The sequence below is a fragment of the Sparus aurata genome, chromosome 9, assembly GCF_900880675.1.
Source record: "Sparus aurata chromosome 9, fSpaAur1.1, whole genome shotgun sequence".
NCBI lineage: Eukaryota > Metazoa > Chordata > Actinopteri > Spariformes > Sparidae > Sparus > Sparus aurata.
In genome coordinates, this window is record NC_044195.1 from 10,596,697 (window position 1) to 10,611,604 (window position 14,908).

The 14,908-nt window shown below is 41.7% G+C and overlaps 1 protein-coding gene across 1 annotated transcript in view; it reads right to left on the bottom strand.

Annotated features, from left to right (window-relative positions):
* Positions 1–14,908, bottom strand: part of slc49a4 (solute carrier family 49 member 4) — a 62,036-nt gene that overhangs the window by 14,501 nt on the left and 32,627 nt on the right. The window contains exons 6-7 of the mRNA XM_030428488.1: positions 13,169–13,236; positions 5,841–5,968 (exon numbers count right to left, since the gene is read on the bottom strand). Of these exons, the coding sequence (XP_030284348.1) occupies positions 5,841–5,968; positions 13,169–13,236 (196 nt within the window). The remainder of the gene's footprint in view (positions 1–5,840; positions 5,969–13,168; positions 13,237–14,908) is intronic.

Below are 14,908 nucleotides of genomic sequence, written 5' to 3' on the forward strand. Positions count from 1 at the left end.
TGAGGGCCCTCGCGTGTCTGCCTGCCCGGCTGCCTGTGACGGGGAACCCACGAGGCACTCACTCACGCAGCCATCAAAGGCGACCTTCTCCCCTGCTCGTCTTTATTCAACCCTAATGAAGCGCTGATATCAAATACTTAAGACCGCTTGAACCACTGCACCCTCGTATTACTGAATTAAGCTATCTGGCAGCAATTCCCCGAAGGAGGAAGGAGAGTCCTTGAAGGAAAGAAACATGTGAGGGGGCACAGCAGTGGAGGAAGGTGGCCTGAGAAGAGGGTCTATAAAGTAATCAATCCCTGTCCAACTTGCTGCACTCCCTTCATACATCTCCATAAGGACCCAAGAAGGTGCATCATGAAAAGAAAACATTTATCTTGGATCATGACCTTTCCAATATGGCGGCCGTGCAGACACATTTGCAACTCCGCTCTTGGCAGTTGTGTTGCTGAGGACCAGGATAGTGCAGTGCCGACATGTTCAATAAACTCAGCTTGTTTGATACAAACTGCATCACATCACAGCCGGGCTCTGACTGGCTGGGCGGCACAAAGGGACACGCCCCACTCAGTTAAACTTTCCAAGAGGAATGAACAAGCACACACAGGACAAAAACACAGACGGAAGTTTAGCTAGCCAATAGGACAGCAGATTTGTTTGGTCGGCAGCAGAATGGACCAATGGAGGTGAGGTGGGCATGGAATTTAGAAAATAATGAACAGATAGCTGGATAAAATATTGAAAATTAATGAGACAAATGTATATTTATCTTTGGGTCAATTAATGGTTACTTGATTAATATATATAAAGAAAATCATCTTTAGAATATTCATAAAACTTATCGTAAAGAATCATTAGATGAATCGATAAAGGCCTAGTTATAATCAAATACAAGATATTCATGTGTTTAGGGCTGAAACTAAATCATTTTCCTTATTGATTCATCTGCAGATTGTTTCCTTGATTCATTGTTTACAAGATATCAGATATTAGTGAAATATGTACATAACAGTTTCCTGAAGCTCGAGGTGATTTCATATGATCTCTTACCAAAAAGAAAACTGCATATGGAGCCAGAAAGTGCAGCACTTCTTTCACTTTCTAGTCTGCTGACAGTGAGCAGCACCTCATTAAAGCCCTTGGTGTGTGATACTTCTCTGTGATATATAATCTCTTGTTCTCAACCCAAAGTGTCCAGCATACCCTACATGGGTTTTGGGATGGATAGTCAAGTGCGCAACATGATTAGCTGCCATCGAGAGGTCAGAATAATCAGGATTGCTGAATTGGCTAAACTTTATTGCACACCATAATTGAAAAACTCTTAAGCGTGCAACATGAATGGTAATTGTGCTTTATGGGAAGTACCATCTAAATCTACAATGGTATCTATGTCTTCATCTTTATATCAATTGCATTTATATTCCAAATGTGATGAATAAAGCCATAAAATTGTAAATTTGATGGATCTGTGTACCTTGCTTCTTTCAAAGTGTTTTAAAAAAAAAAAAGCAGTAATCCAAAACAGGGTTTGTCTTATATTTGGACCCACGTGTTATTTGGTAATAACTTGTTTCTGATACTTGCTGCTTTGAGGCATGTAAAATTAATTAGTCTAACAGACCCCACTGAAAAACTGCCAGGCCAATCATTGAAAGATTTTCATTTTTCAAAGACTGATCGCTTAAGATGACTCTGTGTGTGCCGTCCCACAGAGGGCCTCTGAGGTGTTTTGGCAGTTTGTGTTGCAGTATAACACCGCCCTCTGGTATGATATGCCAGGTGGATGAACAGGGTTGCAGCCTGGCTGCTGCAGACTGCCAGTGTCTGGGATGAGAGGACATGAGATAGAGAGAGCAGTGCCAGGGCCTGGGGAATGATGATGGATGATGATGGCTGGAATCAGTGGCTTTGAACGACATGCTGGTTTGCTTATTGGTTTGGCTTGGGAAAAGGCATCCAAGTCCAGTTCAATGTCCCTAATGGGTTTATCACTGACGTCTGCAAATGGATTGGTTCTGCTGAATATGTACCAAAGTAAGTATTTACAAAGTGAGAGGTTTTTAAAATCCTGTGCTCTTGACATGAAACAGTAACTCTGTATACACGTGGCTTGAGGGTGTCTACATTCAGACTAGGTGAAAATTGTATGCAACCTCTAATGCATAGTACTATATCATAACATATTAACATGACCTGGACTGAGCTGATCATGTTTGTACGGAGCCCCTTAAGGGACATGGGGAAAAAAAAAATGATGGGTGAAAAAAAAAAAAAAGATGTCATTTTTGCGGGATCTCGCAAAGGTTTTGCGAGATCTCGCAAAGAGTTTTTGCGGGATGTCGCAAAACCTTTGCGACATCCCGCAAAAGCTGCAACACTGCTGGTCGTTCGGTAAAGTTGGAAAGATATTCACAGATTCGAACTTTAATGGATGATCAATAAATCTGAAGTGAAACGTTTTTCAAACACAAATGATGCCTCTGTCCCACCATAATAGCATAGACTATGAGCTACAAGGACCAAAACCCCGATTTTGTACTAAAATAAGCCGTCCTCCGAGCTCGACGGACAACATCGATCTCTATGCGCAGCCGGCAGCCGGGCGAGTGCGCAGGGAACGGCCGTAAGCGGTCATTTGGACCGCTGGATTTACACCCTATAATGTCTCATATAAATACCCAACTGAGTGATGAATGCATGCATTGTGTCATGATATTTTTTTAAAAAACGAAATAACACCAAAGTGTACATTTTAACTAGTTTAATTATACATTAATCGATTTCATAGTAAACCGTAATTATTGCACAAGGCTTTAAAACCCAGAACAAGAAAAGTAATTATTTGATTATGAAGCATTTTATTTTAACACTTAATATATAATAAAATAAATAATGATAATCGAAAAAGCTGGAAACGAGCTGATCTAAAACAAACAAAAAAAAAGAGCCGTTTCGATCACTTTGAGCACTCCTTGAACAAGATGCGGGCATTGATCCCAGCCAGGTCGAGGAGGATGTTATAGAAGATCGCAACTGGCCATCTTCGCTGACACGGACACGGAGGCAGTGCCGGTCCGCTGCAAACGGAACCAAACACCGGACACTTGAAATGCCACAAGCCCGTGTGGAACTGTACGAGAGGGGAGGTAATGTGCGGAGATGTGACCAGTGATCACTACGGCTCTTTGTTTGTTTTAGATCAGCTCGTTTCCAGCTTTTTCGATAATTATTTTACTATTATTGTTTTATTATATATTAAGTGTTAAAATAAAATGTTTCAGAGTCAAGTAAGTTACTTTTAGTTGTTAATTTTCTATGTGTTTCTCTATTAAAATCTTGTGTAAATATGCAATGATTACAGTTTACTATGTGCGATGATGTGAATATTGATAAATGTATAATTAAACTTCTTAACGTGTTAATTTTGGAGTTATTTCGTTGTTGTTTTTTTGTTTTTTTAAATATCATGACACATGAATGCATTCATCACTCAGTTGGGTATTTACATGACAGATTATAGAGTTTAAATCTAGCGGTCCAAATGACAGCTTACGGCCGCTCTAGTAGTTTTGAATTCTGGCCCTTCTGAAGTCCAGCTGACACTTTGGTCACAGGGGTCCGCTGTGTGACAGCGGAGAGTCAGCAGCTGGATTTTGCGCCCACGGTCAGTAGTATTAGTAGGTGTATAGGCAAACATACAAAAAACAACGACCCCGACCATTATTCATTGTATTATTACATTTGTGGGAAGTTATTACAATAAAGATTTTCACGTCCCCACAAATAAATCATTGACGTAATAGTTATTACATGTGTAGAAAATAGCTTGTTACGTTTGTAGTAGGCGGCGGCTCTTACGTTTGTGGAAAATATATTATATTTGTGGGTTTATAACATTAAATGCTGCAGATTTTTATTACGTTTGTGGGTTTACTGACGATGTTAAATGACGATATTTGTCTCTTATTACCTACAAAGCCTCCTGCAGGCCTGATGCAGATAGTCAATGAAGCCAAGAAATTATAATAAGGAATGTTCTACCTGCTCTTATAGCCTATGCACACAGCGCAGGTCTTATTATAGGCTGTAATATATAAAAAATACTCAGTAGGCCTATAGTGAGGGAAAATTAGCTTTATTTGTGATTAAAATATGACGATGAGGACCCAACGATTGGCCTTCCTTTCCTTCTCAAACTATGTTGAAATTGCATCTTTAAACAGCCCAGTTTTCAAAATTTTCGAAATTTCCCCGGACCCCTTAAAAAAAGACTCTCTGCGCAGTGATGCCGGTATCTGACCACTTTTTTCATTAACGAGTAATCTAACACGTCAACATTTACAAACTAGTAATCAGATTAAAGTTACTTATCATTATTTCTGTCATTTTCCTTAGTAAAAATATATAGTTCTGCTTTCTTCCTGACTCAGGGAGTGATGTCACGTGTGCCACAATTCACGTTTTCAGCATGAGCACAACTCACGTGTAACACCACGCAGCGATACAAACGCAAACAACAATGAAGGGAGGAGAGAGATGCGCATTTTCTAGCTGGAAATATAGTCATTATTTTGAGTTCCTGTCAGCTAAAGATGAGAATTGTCTTTGCGAGATCTCGCAAAGGTTTTGCGAGATCTTGCAAAAAATCTTTGCGAGATCCTGCAAAACGTTTGCGAGATCTCGCAAAACCTTTGCGAGATCCCGCAAAAATGACATCTTTTTTTTTTTTTTTCACCCATCATTTTTTTTTTTCCCCATGTCCCTTAAGGGGCTCCGTATGTTTGTCATTTGTGGAGGATCAGATTGAGGGAAAAATGTCTTTAAAACAGGCGACGAGTGCAGCTGACTACAGTATGTGACTCACAGAGGAGCATCAAGCAAGACAACAGGTGTCTGCGGATGCCTGGTACACTATCTTTACACCGAAATTGGCGTGTATATGCAGGTTTTTCAAACACGGCTAAACCAACTAGTACTGCAATTAACTCCTTTCACATTGCCAGTGGACGAGTCTTTAAGTCTGAATCAATAATATTCTGAATTAGAAACATAGCTTTTTCCTGAGCTGATTACAGAAGTTGCTGAGGAGTAAGTCTTCTCACTTATTTCTAATCTCTGACAGGTTGCACATGCTCAGTATTTTATACCACAATAAGGGTGTGGACCTTTTGACTACCTCTAAGATATAACATAAAAAATCTGGATACAGCTTTAAAGGCAGAGCCTATAAAGGCTGCTCAGTGGTGCATGAAGCCAAAAAAGCTTGACTTCCCAGGTATGAAGATACCCGGATCCTCTGCACTGTGTTGCTCACAGAGCGTGCACACTAAAAACATCTGCTGACTGTGTCAGCTAACCTCCAGTTTAGCACTGGGCTAACTTGGATAAAGATAAAAATGATTTGATCGTGCAGCTCTTTCCAAATTTAATTGGCCAAAATAGCTTAAATTCTGACAGTGAAACGAGTTGTGGGTCATTTGGGTCGTTTTACAGCTGCTTGTTACATAACGTAGGGTGCTAGTGCATGGCTAACTGCGCTAACTAATAACGGGGCGCGAGGTGGGAATGAAAGAGTAAGCATTCTCACAATTACAAGTCAGTGTACCATCAAAATGATTTTGAAAAGTAAAGTACATGATGGAGCTTTCAATCTGAAAACACATCTGTGGACTGGTCTTCTACAAATCCAGAGAACACTTCAGACTGTCCTGTTGCTGAAAGCTAAAAAAAACCTGCCTATTGAATCAATTTTGGCTCTGGTCTGTATCATTGTCTACCTGCTGCTCTGCATGTATGTACACAATGTCACCTTGACAGTGATGCTGCTTTAGACCCACCTGCTGTGGCAGGAAGGTGAGTGACTCTGCTCAGACAGGTTAGTGTGAACCAGGTAGAGGACAGTGAGGCTCCTGCCAGCATCAGCACCAGGATCAGCTTCAGCATCCCTCGAATAGAGTCTGCGAACCTGGAGGTGAGTGGGTGCAGGGGGGTTGTTTGGTGGGTTGAGAAAGGAGGAATAACAATTAATAAGGAAACACAGAGGCACAACAAATTCATGATAGTGATCTTGAAATACACCAGGAGAAAGAGCAGACAAGTTTACCGAAGTGAGTAAAGACAGCTGCTTCAGAAACAAGACGCATCCTTCATAAACACAATGAGCAGCTACGCATTCTCTAAATGTCTTCTCCCTCTGTGACTTGTGTCATAATCTATTATTGGAGACATGCATTGTTTGAGGCAAGGGCTAGATCATTTCCTTCTCCCACTTGTTTCTGAGTGCATCACTTGTACTTGTCATTACATAAGCAGACACCATTCCAAGGGTTGATTCAATTTGTCTCAGCAGCTAAGCACGCAGACTTGAGATGCGCTTTGTATAATAGCATGGAAGACAAGTCATCGGGCCATTCCCAAACTCTCTAGGGCTCTGTGGTTTCCCTTTGTAGCCCTTTCTAAACCCTCATAGTTCATTAACTCCTCTCCGCTCCTCTGGGTGTGCATATGTATGCTTGTGAAAGATTAGATGAAGCTACAGAAGCTGGTAGCAAAGACAGACACTAATTACTTTTGTTTTGTTGCTCACAGACACGATGCTTGAGAAAATAGGGCTGAACTTGACAATGAACTTAATGCAAAAATAAAACCAAGTGTTGAAATTGGCTGATTAGTTCAGCTAGGTTGTGAAGTTCTGTTGGCATGCTGAGGGCCAGGGGATGAGGGAAATCATCCTTTGGATGGATAATGAGAACTTCTCAGCCCAGAACGTTCCGCAGTGACTTTTTTACATGACATCAACTTCTCCTGGGATTTCACGAGCTGTCATTCACAGCCTGAGCACATTCTCTCTGGACTCCTGATCACTGTTGAGAGTTTATATATCGGGGGAATAGGTAACATGGAATAACACAAATTATATTTGTTGGTATTTCGTGATAAAATGATCTTAAACTGTCAGATCTTTGTTTATAAGAATGAGATGGCTGCATTGCAAAAGGCAGTCCAGTCCATGGGCCAAGCCTTTGCCGCTACAGAGATGTCTGGTTTCCCTGCCCGCAGCTACACCCCTCAAATCTGCATCACCCATCTGCCGATGACTGGCTCGCATCCACGGCCCTTCAGTCACCCCTGGTGCTAGAGAGGGATGAAATCCTTGGCCTGAGTCAAGCACTCATCTCATTGCGGAGAGGATCACAGGCGACTCCTATGTATCAATTCCAATCTGACCCTCTGGGTAGAAACAGCATAAGTAGCTTATTTCCTATACTAACTCTGATGGTCCCTGATGATGCATGATAAAGAGCTTGGTCACTGACTGGCAAGATAAGTCAGGTGTGATACTATTTGAATTTTGGAGAAAAAACACAAACCACCTATAAGCGAATGGAACAACACAGATGAAGGGGAAAAATCATTCCTTTCAGCACAACAATGTAAACATGTTGGCCAGAGAAGATAGATGGTTTGAAAGAGCCGAACAACCTTTAACACCTGGGCTCACCTAGCCTTGGCAACCCACATGAAGGCCAGTTGGGTCACAGTCCCAGTGGCCCTAACAACTCTGTAAGAACACTCCCACACGGAGTTTAAACTGCAACTCCCCTCTCGTTAGTAAGAACTGAAAAAGCCTGTTAGAAAGGAGGCAAAACTGAAACACGTCCAGTTGCCTCCGATAAAGCACTTAGAATTTGAATAAGCCTAATGCAACAGAGCAGAGATTGTGTTTGAGGAACCGACGGCTCACAATCAACAAATAGCACTATAAATATCCCGTCATCGGAAGTCTTATATTTTTAAAAGATACGGCGAGAATTTGTGCTTCTTTAACTGTCAACAAGGCTGTCAACAAGCAAAGCCTGTGTAGTCACAGCCTGACAAACAGCATCGTATTCCTCCATTGTTGTCCAATAACAATTAAAAACATATCTGTGAGCCAAGCTGTTGCACTGTGTAAAAAGTAATTACCAGGAATGTGGCAACAATCGTCTGTTCTGGGTCAATCCCACACGAACAGTCCTGATGCTGCAAATATTCATTAAAGCACCAAATGCATATTAATGCAAAACTGGAAATAGTCCCCCAGCATTGACTACTGTGTCCTGAAGTTACCTCACCTTTTGTGAAAATGCTACTACATGTCACCAGTCGTTAAAGGTTTATGTCCTTAGTGTAGCTGGCTTGCCACAAACAGGGTCAAGGTGTTGTTAAGTATAAAAGGTCCCAGATTTGATTATTTTAGGTGTTTTGTTTACATGCATCAATGTTTGAAAAATGTTTCAATTATATTATTATGTTAAATTATATTATTTTTCTGATGATGTCCATTGCTGTGCAGTTTCTGAATACAGGCTGTGCGCATTTCTCTTTGTTGGACTTATGTGATTTTTTCACAGTATTTATATAAAATAGACCTGCTTTATGATCAAAGAGATGTGAAAGTTACACCTTTACAATACTTTGTTGGTTTTGGTGTTTATTACAGGATTTGCTGACAATAAGAAAAGAAAAACATCATAATATTGAACAAGAAACCAGATGACCCAAAAGGTGGGCACGCCTCCGGTAATTTAATTCAAAGCCCTGTTACGCTACTCAATGAGTAAAGAGGGTCATGCCGTCTTGTGAGGTAAAGTCAGAATTAAAAGCCAATCTTTTCCACTGCTCTAACAGGATTTATTGGCCAGAAAGATAGCATCATTTAAGTCATGTAGAATCTGATTCCATTTTCTGCTTCCCCTGTGCCTGCATGCCTGCAGGGAGCGATGAAATATCACAATCAGTGTGATATTTTCAATTGGGCCTGCCCTGTCTGTGTTTTCAGCGAGCGACATGCACTAAATAAGCCAACAGACGTAGACAGGATAATATGATGATCAGCATGCAATCACAGATTGTCTCCAGTCGCAGGCAAAACAAATTAGGCTGTGGCTGATACTCATTTGTGTTTGCTCTATCTCATCTCATTAACCTGGAGTATTGTCTGTCAGACCTTTGTGATGTGGAGGAGAATAACCTGGTTCTGTTTTCTGCCACCTCCTCCTCATTCACTCCCTCTCCCCCTCTTTTCCTGGGGCTTGTAATGGGAAGATAACGAGGGACGCTTGTTAGTTATTCTTTCCACCCCCCCTCAATCTGTTGAAGTGCAGTGTGCCGCTGTCATCCAGTCAGCTTCAGTCTGAGCCACACAATCAGACAGCTGCCAAACTGTTTGTCAAATGTTTCCATGACGGGTGGCTCACCTTGGAGCATCCGATACTAACTGAACATGCTGCATTTCCCTGCCATTAGGTGATGGAATGTTTGCAAGCAGCCAGTGTTTTCTAGCAGGGTACGGCTAACCCCCCAAGAAATTTAGCTTTGCAGGAGTATAAGACACTTAGAATGTGAAACTGCAGCACCTGCAGCACAAAATGCTTTTACAGGGGGGCATTTTCTGGCCCCTTAGGCAAACTGTGCTCAGCATTGGCACTGTATCGTGCTAACTGCAGGGACAGGGACATTTACATCTAAAGGGCTGCTAAGGGGTAAGACGGGGACAACGCTTGGTCTGTGCTCAGTTCATTACCAAGCTTTCCTGGGACTGTAACTAATGATGCCATACTGCAGCAAGTTGATGAAGAAGGAGGGAAAACAGCAGAGAGGGGCAGCATTTAGTTTTAAGGGCTAATAGAGAGGAAGAAGCAAGATCCTGTTACATTTTCCTCTGCTGTTTTAAACAAACCCCTAATCAAAAGGACCTCGCTCGAATTGCATCCAGGGGCTCGTCTCCCAACGGGGGCCACCAATCAAAGAGAGGAAGTTAGATAATAAGCCATCGGTCCGGTGGATGATGGAAATAAGTGACAATGTCTGCTGCCTGTTTTAATTGACCTAGTAGCAGCAGCCTCAAATCACAACAGGTGAACACTTCAATAAACTGATCTAGCTTAGCACATTGCATCATTACACAAATATGTTCAAAATATACTGTGGGTGTGTAGTCAAAGGGGAACAAATTAGATCTGACTCTGGGCAGCTGTGGCTCAGGGGCGGAGCCAGTGTCTTGTAACTTCTTGACATCTTAAATTATTTTTCACTAATTCTCCAATGTAATGAACACAGCTGAAGTATCATCATTATATATGTGGTCAGATTTGTTTGTTTGGTGTGCAGGTAACGTACATACGCTGGACTCTACATACTTGATCGATATGAGCCCTATTTTACTTCTATGACACCTTTTAAAACCCAAAATACTTCATTGGTATTTTGTTTTGTTGATTTTTATCACACATATATTAGAAATGTAAAATCAGAGTTTGTACAGCATTTTGAGATTAAAAATTTAGAACTTCTTAACCACATTCAAGGTACCGTAAGCAAAAATGTTTCAACTCTCGAAGCCTCGATCGCAATCTTTATTGTGAAAAATAGAGTTTGCAGATTTCTTTGTATCCACAAAAATTGATGTAGCCTTCATTGTCACTTGCCAGCTGTTGGTGCTACCTTTGATTGCATGTGTTTATCAGGAATATTTAATGCCAGGACGAAAACAAATACAACAACAAGGGTGTTTCATTTCAAACTTACAAAGATGTCTGGTTTACTTGCGTGATTGTGTAACTAAAACAGCAGATGGTGTCGAAAATGAATCATCTTCCAATGAGTATATTGAAATTCAAACATATACCTCACGTTGAAAACATAATGATAGAAATTAAGCATTTTTGCAGCTTTAAGACTTTGTACAAACCCTGTTACAGTTATGGTCAGAGACTGAAAGAAGTTCATACCCATCCCTACCAACCATGTTTCCACAAATGACCTGCGGCCAGTTGTTAAAGCTGAATTTCATTTAACTATCAACTGTTGCACCACAGAGAGACTAATCCATCCCTCTGCTGACTCACAGTCCATGTAATCAACACCAATAATTCAACAGCTCTGTTTACATACACTTTCATCTGTGCTGCAAACAGCTTCATTGATTAACAATGGGAGTTATGGGCTCATTTCCCTGATTACAGCCTTAAGAAAACAGTGGGCCTGCCTGGAAGTGCTGATTGGGCCTCAGCTTGCGATAAACATATATCGGTCTGAGCGGGAGTGAATCCTGGGCTTTTGCAGACTCCACACTTTGTCTTCAAGGTTCAGCTCCCTATCTGTCAGTGGAGGTAAAGTGGATGTTTTATTAGCATCTATTTCCCACTCTATCACAGCGCTGCTGGCTTCAGATCGTATATTAAAAGAAAGGAGATGAAATGAGGTGAGTGAGACACCCCTTTGCCTCAATTAAAACCTCATACGTTCTTTATAAGAACTTTGTTTGTTATTATCAATCAGTAACAGCCAGGTGGGATACACTGAAGTACATCATGCAAATACACAGTGACCAGAGCTATTCCACTGTGAGGAACATTCAAAGGTGCTGGTTTTTAATCTTGTTTGTCTGGCGGCAGAGGCACCGAGGCTATTAAACTGAACATGAATTGATTTCCAGGCTTTATGAATTAAAGGACCTTTTGTTCACAACCGTCTTTTGAGTTATGTTAAGCTACAAATTAATTTAATCCCAAAACAGATGGCTGTGACAAATGGTCCCATTTATATTTAAGTTGCAGGGGTGTTAAAAAAGGACACTATGCATTCATGAGCGATTAGCCACCAGGTGCCAGACCATAAGAGCAAGTATCCAAGAGAAAGCTATAAAAACGGTGGACACAAAGAACTCAAATACAGTGAGGAGAAATACCAAGCGGACAAAGCTTGTTCTGCAAGCTGAAGTGATCCCAGTCAATCAGCCATGAACTGAGTAGATCCGGCCAACTTTTCTGCCCTACTCCGACAGTGGGATGTGCAGCAGAGTCATGTTTGTGATGTTTGATCCTCGTCTTAGAGCTGCCATGGTTTTGTAAATGACAGCACCGGTGTGATGCACTGCAGAAGGTTTAATGTTTTGTTTTTGCAATCTATCACACAGACACTGGGTTTGAAAAGTTGAGCCTGATTTTGAAAGCACTTCCTAAATTACAAGGGAAGTAAGGTTTATTTTAGTGCGTGTAGTAAATTATGCTCATTGAGATGCATCAGAATCCATTAGGAATCGTTGCGCACTGGAATAGTTGGCAGGTGAATTGTAATCGAAATCAAAGTCCTACACTTCAGCCAACGTAAATAAGTTTATGTGTTAAAAAAACACAACCCCAAAGATCTGCAGTGCTGACTTTAAGTCTTGAAGTATTTTCTGTCTAATAAACCATCCATGCTGGTTACCACAGCAGGCCCAAACCAGCCTAGTAAGCTGATCCTTGAAGACTCAGTGCTTAGAGTAGTTTTGTAAAATTGTACATTTGTGTTTCTATCTATAACTCCTCTCATTTAACTTCTGGTGCCTTCCCGGGCAGCAGCCTGCAAGAGTTGCTCTTCATCACATCACGTTTTTTTTCACTATTTTCTGTATGTAACTGCTTTTTCTGAATATAAGATAGAACTTTTTGAATCCTGAAAGACAAAGACGACGGTCTTTGTCTTTCAGGATTCAAAAAGTCATATTCAGTGCTGCAAGCAGTCAGGAGCAGGTGGCTGCTGCTTCTGGTGACTTTTAGCTGGAAAGGAAGGGTCGGCTCTGAATGTCTGAATGCATTCTACAAGGACATGGAAAAAATTTAAGTCCAAACAAAGTCAATTTGTGCATTGATTTTCTTATTTCCTGTATGGTAGTGACAATTTCCTTCACATGTCAGACTCAGATGCAAATAAGGTCTGCAAATGTAAATGAGGGGTTACAGTTAGTGCTTATTTTCTAATTTGATGCCTCAGCAGCTCCATCGAGTTTTCATCGAGCTGGGTGTTGTTAGTGTAATAATCAGACTGAATTGCCATTTTGCTTTCACTTAAAATGTTGAGAAAATCTGAGATGTTGGGGGTAATTATAAGGTGTGGAACAAGGGGAGGGTAGCACTGGATTTATGTTCCTGTATGAAGAGACTTCAAACTATATTCAATAGTCACACAATGGGAAAGTGACAAAAGAAACATGAATAAGAAGGCTGCATGCAATTATTCTGGTCGATGAGAGTTTCTGGGACATCAAAGAACAGGTGGACTGCGCCATCTTCCAGTACTTTTCACCTCGAAGCCATATCAAATAATCGCGACATGTTACAGTCACATGATAAAATCTTACCTTGCCATTGCTACTCCAAAAACACATCCACCAACAGTTGACCAGAAACCAATCCACCCTGCATCCACCTGAGAAGAGAAGAGAAGAGAAGAGAAGAGAAGAGAAGAGAAGAGAAGAGAAGAGAAGAGAAGGTTATTCAGTGTTCAGAATGCAGTCCATGACTGTGGGGACAGAGATAGACAGAGAGCAGGTACTAAGTGTCTGAAGTCTACGGAGGCCTGTCAATCACTGCGTCTGGTAAATTGCCTGGCAGCATTGCTACAAGAGCAGCTGTGTGTGTGTGTATATGTGTGTGTGTGTGTGTGGGAGTGTAAGATTGTTGTCCTGTCTGAGTTACACGGATGAAGGACGACGCATACACTCGGCTTTAAAGTCAGGCGGAAGGGCGTTATGGCCACAGGACTGCAGCAGAATCAGTATGAGGGAAGTGCAGCGAGAGCGTGCACACACACACACACACACACACACACACAAACACACACAAACACAAACACACACACACACACACACACACACAAAAATCAGTGTGTGGCACCTAGGCGAGAATGTCTCTGAGTGCCAGTGAAGGTGTTTGGTTCCCATCAATCTTCCTGAGGCAATAACTCACTTTCCACCAAATCCAACCATATGGAAGATGAGACGGCGAGGGAGCAGACTCTAAAGCAGGATCTGATGCTTTTTGCTTAATCATACTCTGCGGCGACCTGTCAGGGCAGTCTATAATGAAGAAAAGTGGACGATCAAACTTATTAAATGTAAAATGTATTCTGGCTCAGTAAGTGATGAATGTCAGAATGTCATTATATTTGATCTAAATTACACTGTGTGTGGGCCAGCCTCCTAAAACACTAAAAGCTCACTGGACAGGCACCCATTTCTTGTTTGCATGGCTCAAGGCAGCCTGGAGATGTGAATCCTCACAGCTTAGTCATAACTGCTATATCGTGATAGTGTAAATAAGATGGAGATGACTAGTGTTAGGACAGGGAAAGCCGGGGCTCAAGACTCTGGACACATCTTTCTCTCTTAGGGTGCACTTGGCTCAGTTGCTCCGTGTCGTGGGTCCGTATTGTCCCTCCTCCCCAGTCCCCCACTGGTCTGCACTCACATTGCTCTGGCCGCAACCGGGCCTGAGCACGGTTACCTCTTGTACATATGTCATCACATCATAGCGCGGTTGCAGCACAACTGAGAACCGCACTGACTTTTTTGCTGCTTATTTGTGTTGTTTTGGTCATAGACGGCCCTCTCACATTCCTGGATTTCTTGATTATGCAAGGTGGCATACATAATACGCATGATTATACTTCATGTCCACGTGACCACCTGTGCTTGTGCTTGTGCATGAGCAACCGTACCGTGCTGAAGCACACCTCTTCCAACCGTGTCAGTGCCAAGAAAGTGTATCGTGCTTGGGCACAGCAAGGAACACTCACACTTTTCAAACAAACTGGAATTTACAGTACAAATTGCCTAGAGAGTGTGCGGGCATATTCACTTGTTATAAGCCATTTTAATCCAAAATTCAAAGTCCTTATCTTCAGCATAGATCAGTCTTCCTCTTCTGCAAATTCTAAATGACAGGTAAACTATGTAATGCACCTGTTCCCTGAGTCAAGCTCATTATAGCGATACAAAGCTCGGCGCTCTAACACATTACCCCAGCAGGGCTCAAACAGTAGCCCCCCTTTTGACTCTTGTCCTGGTCTTGACTCCTCCTGAATACAAACACAGTGGAGA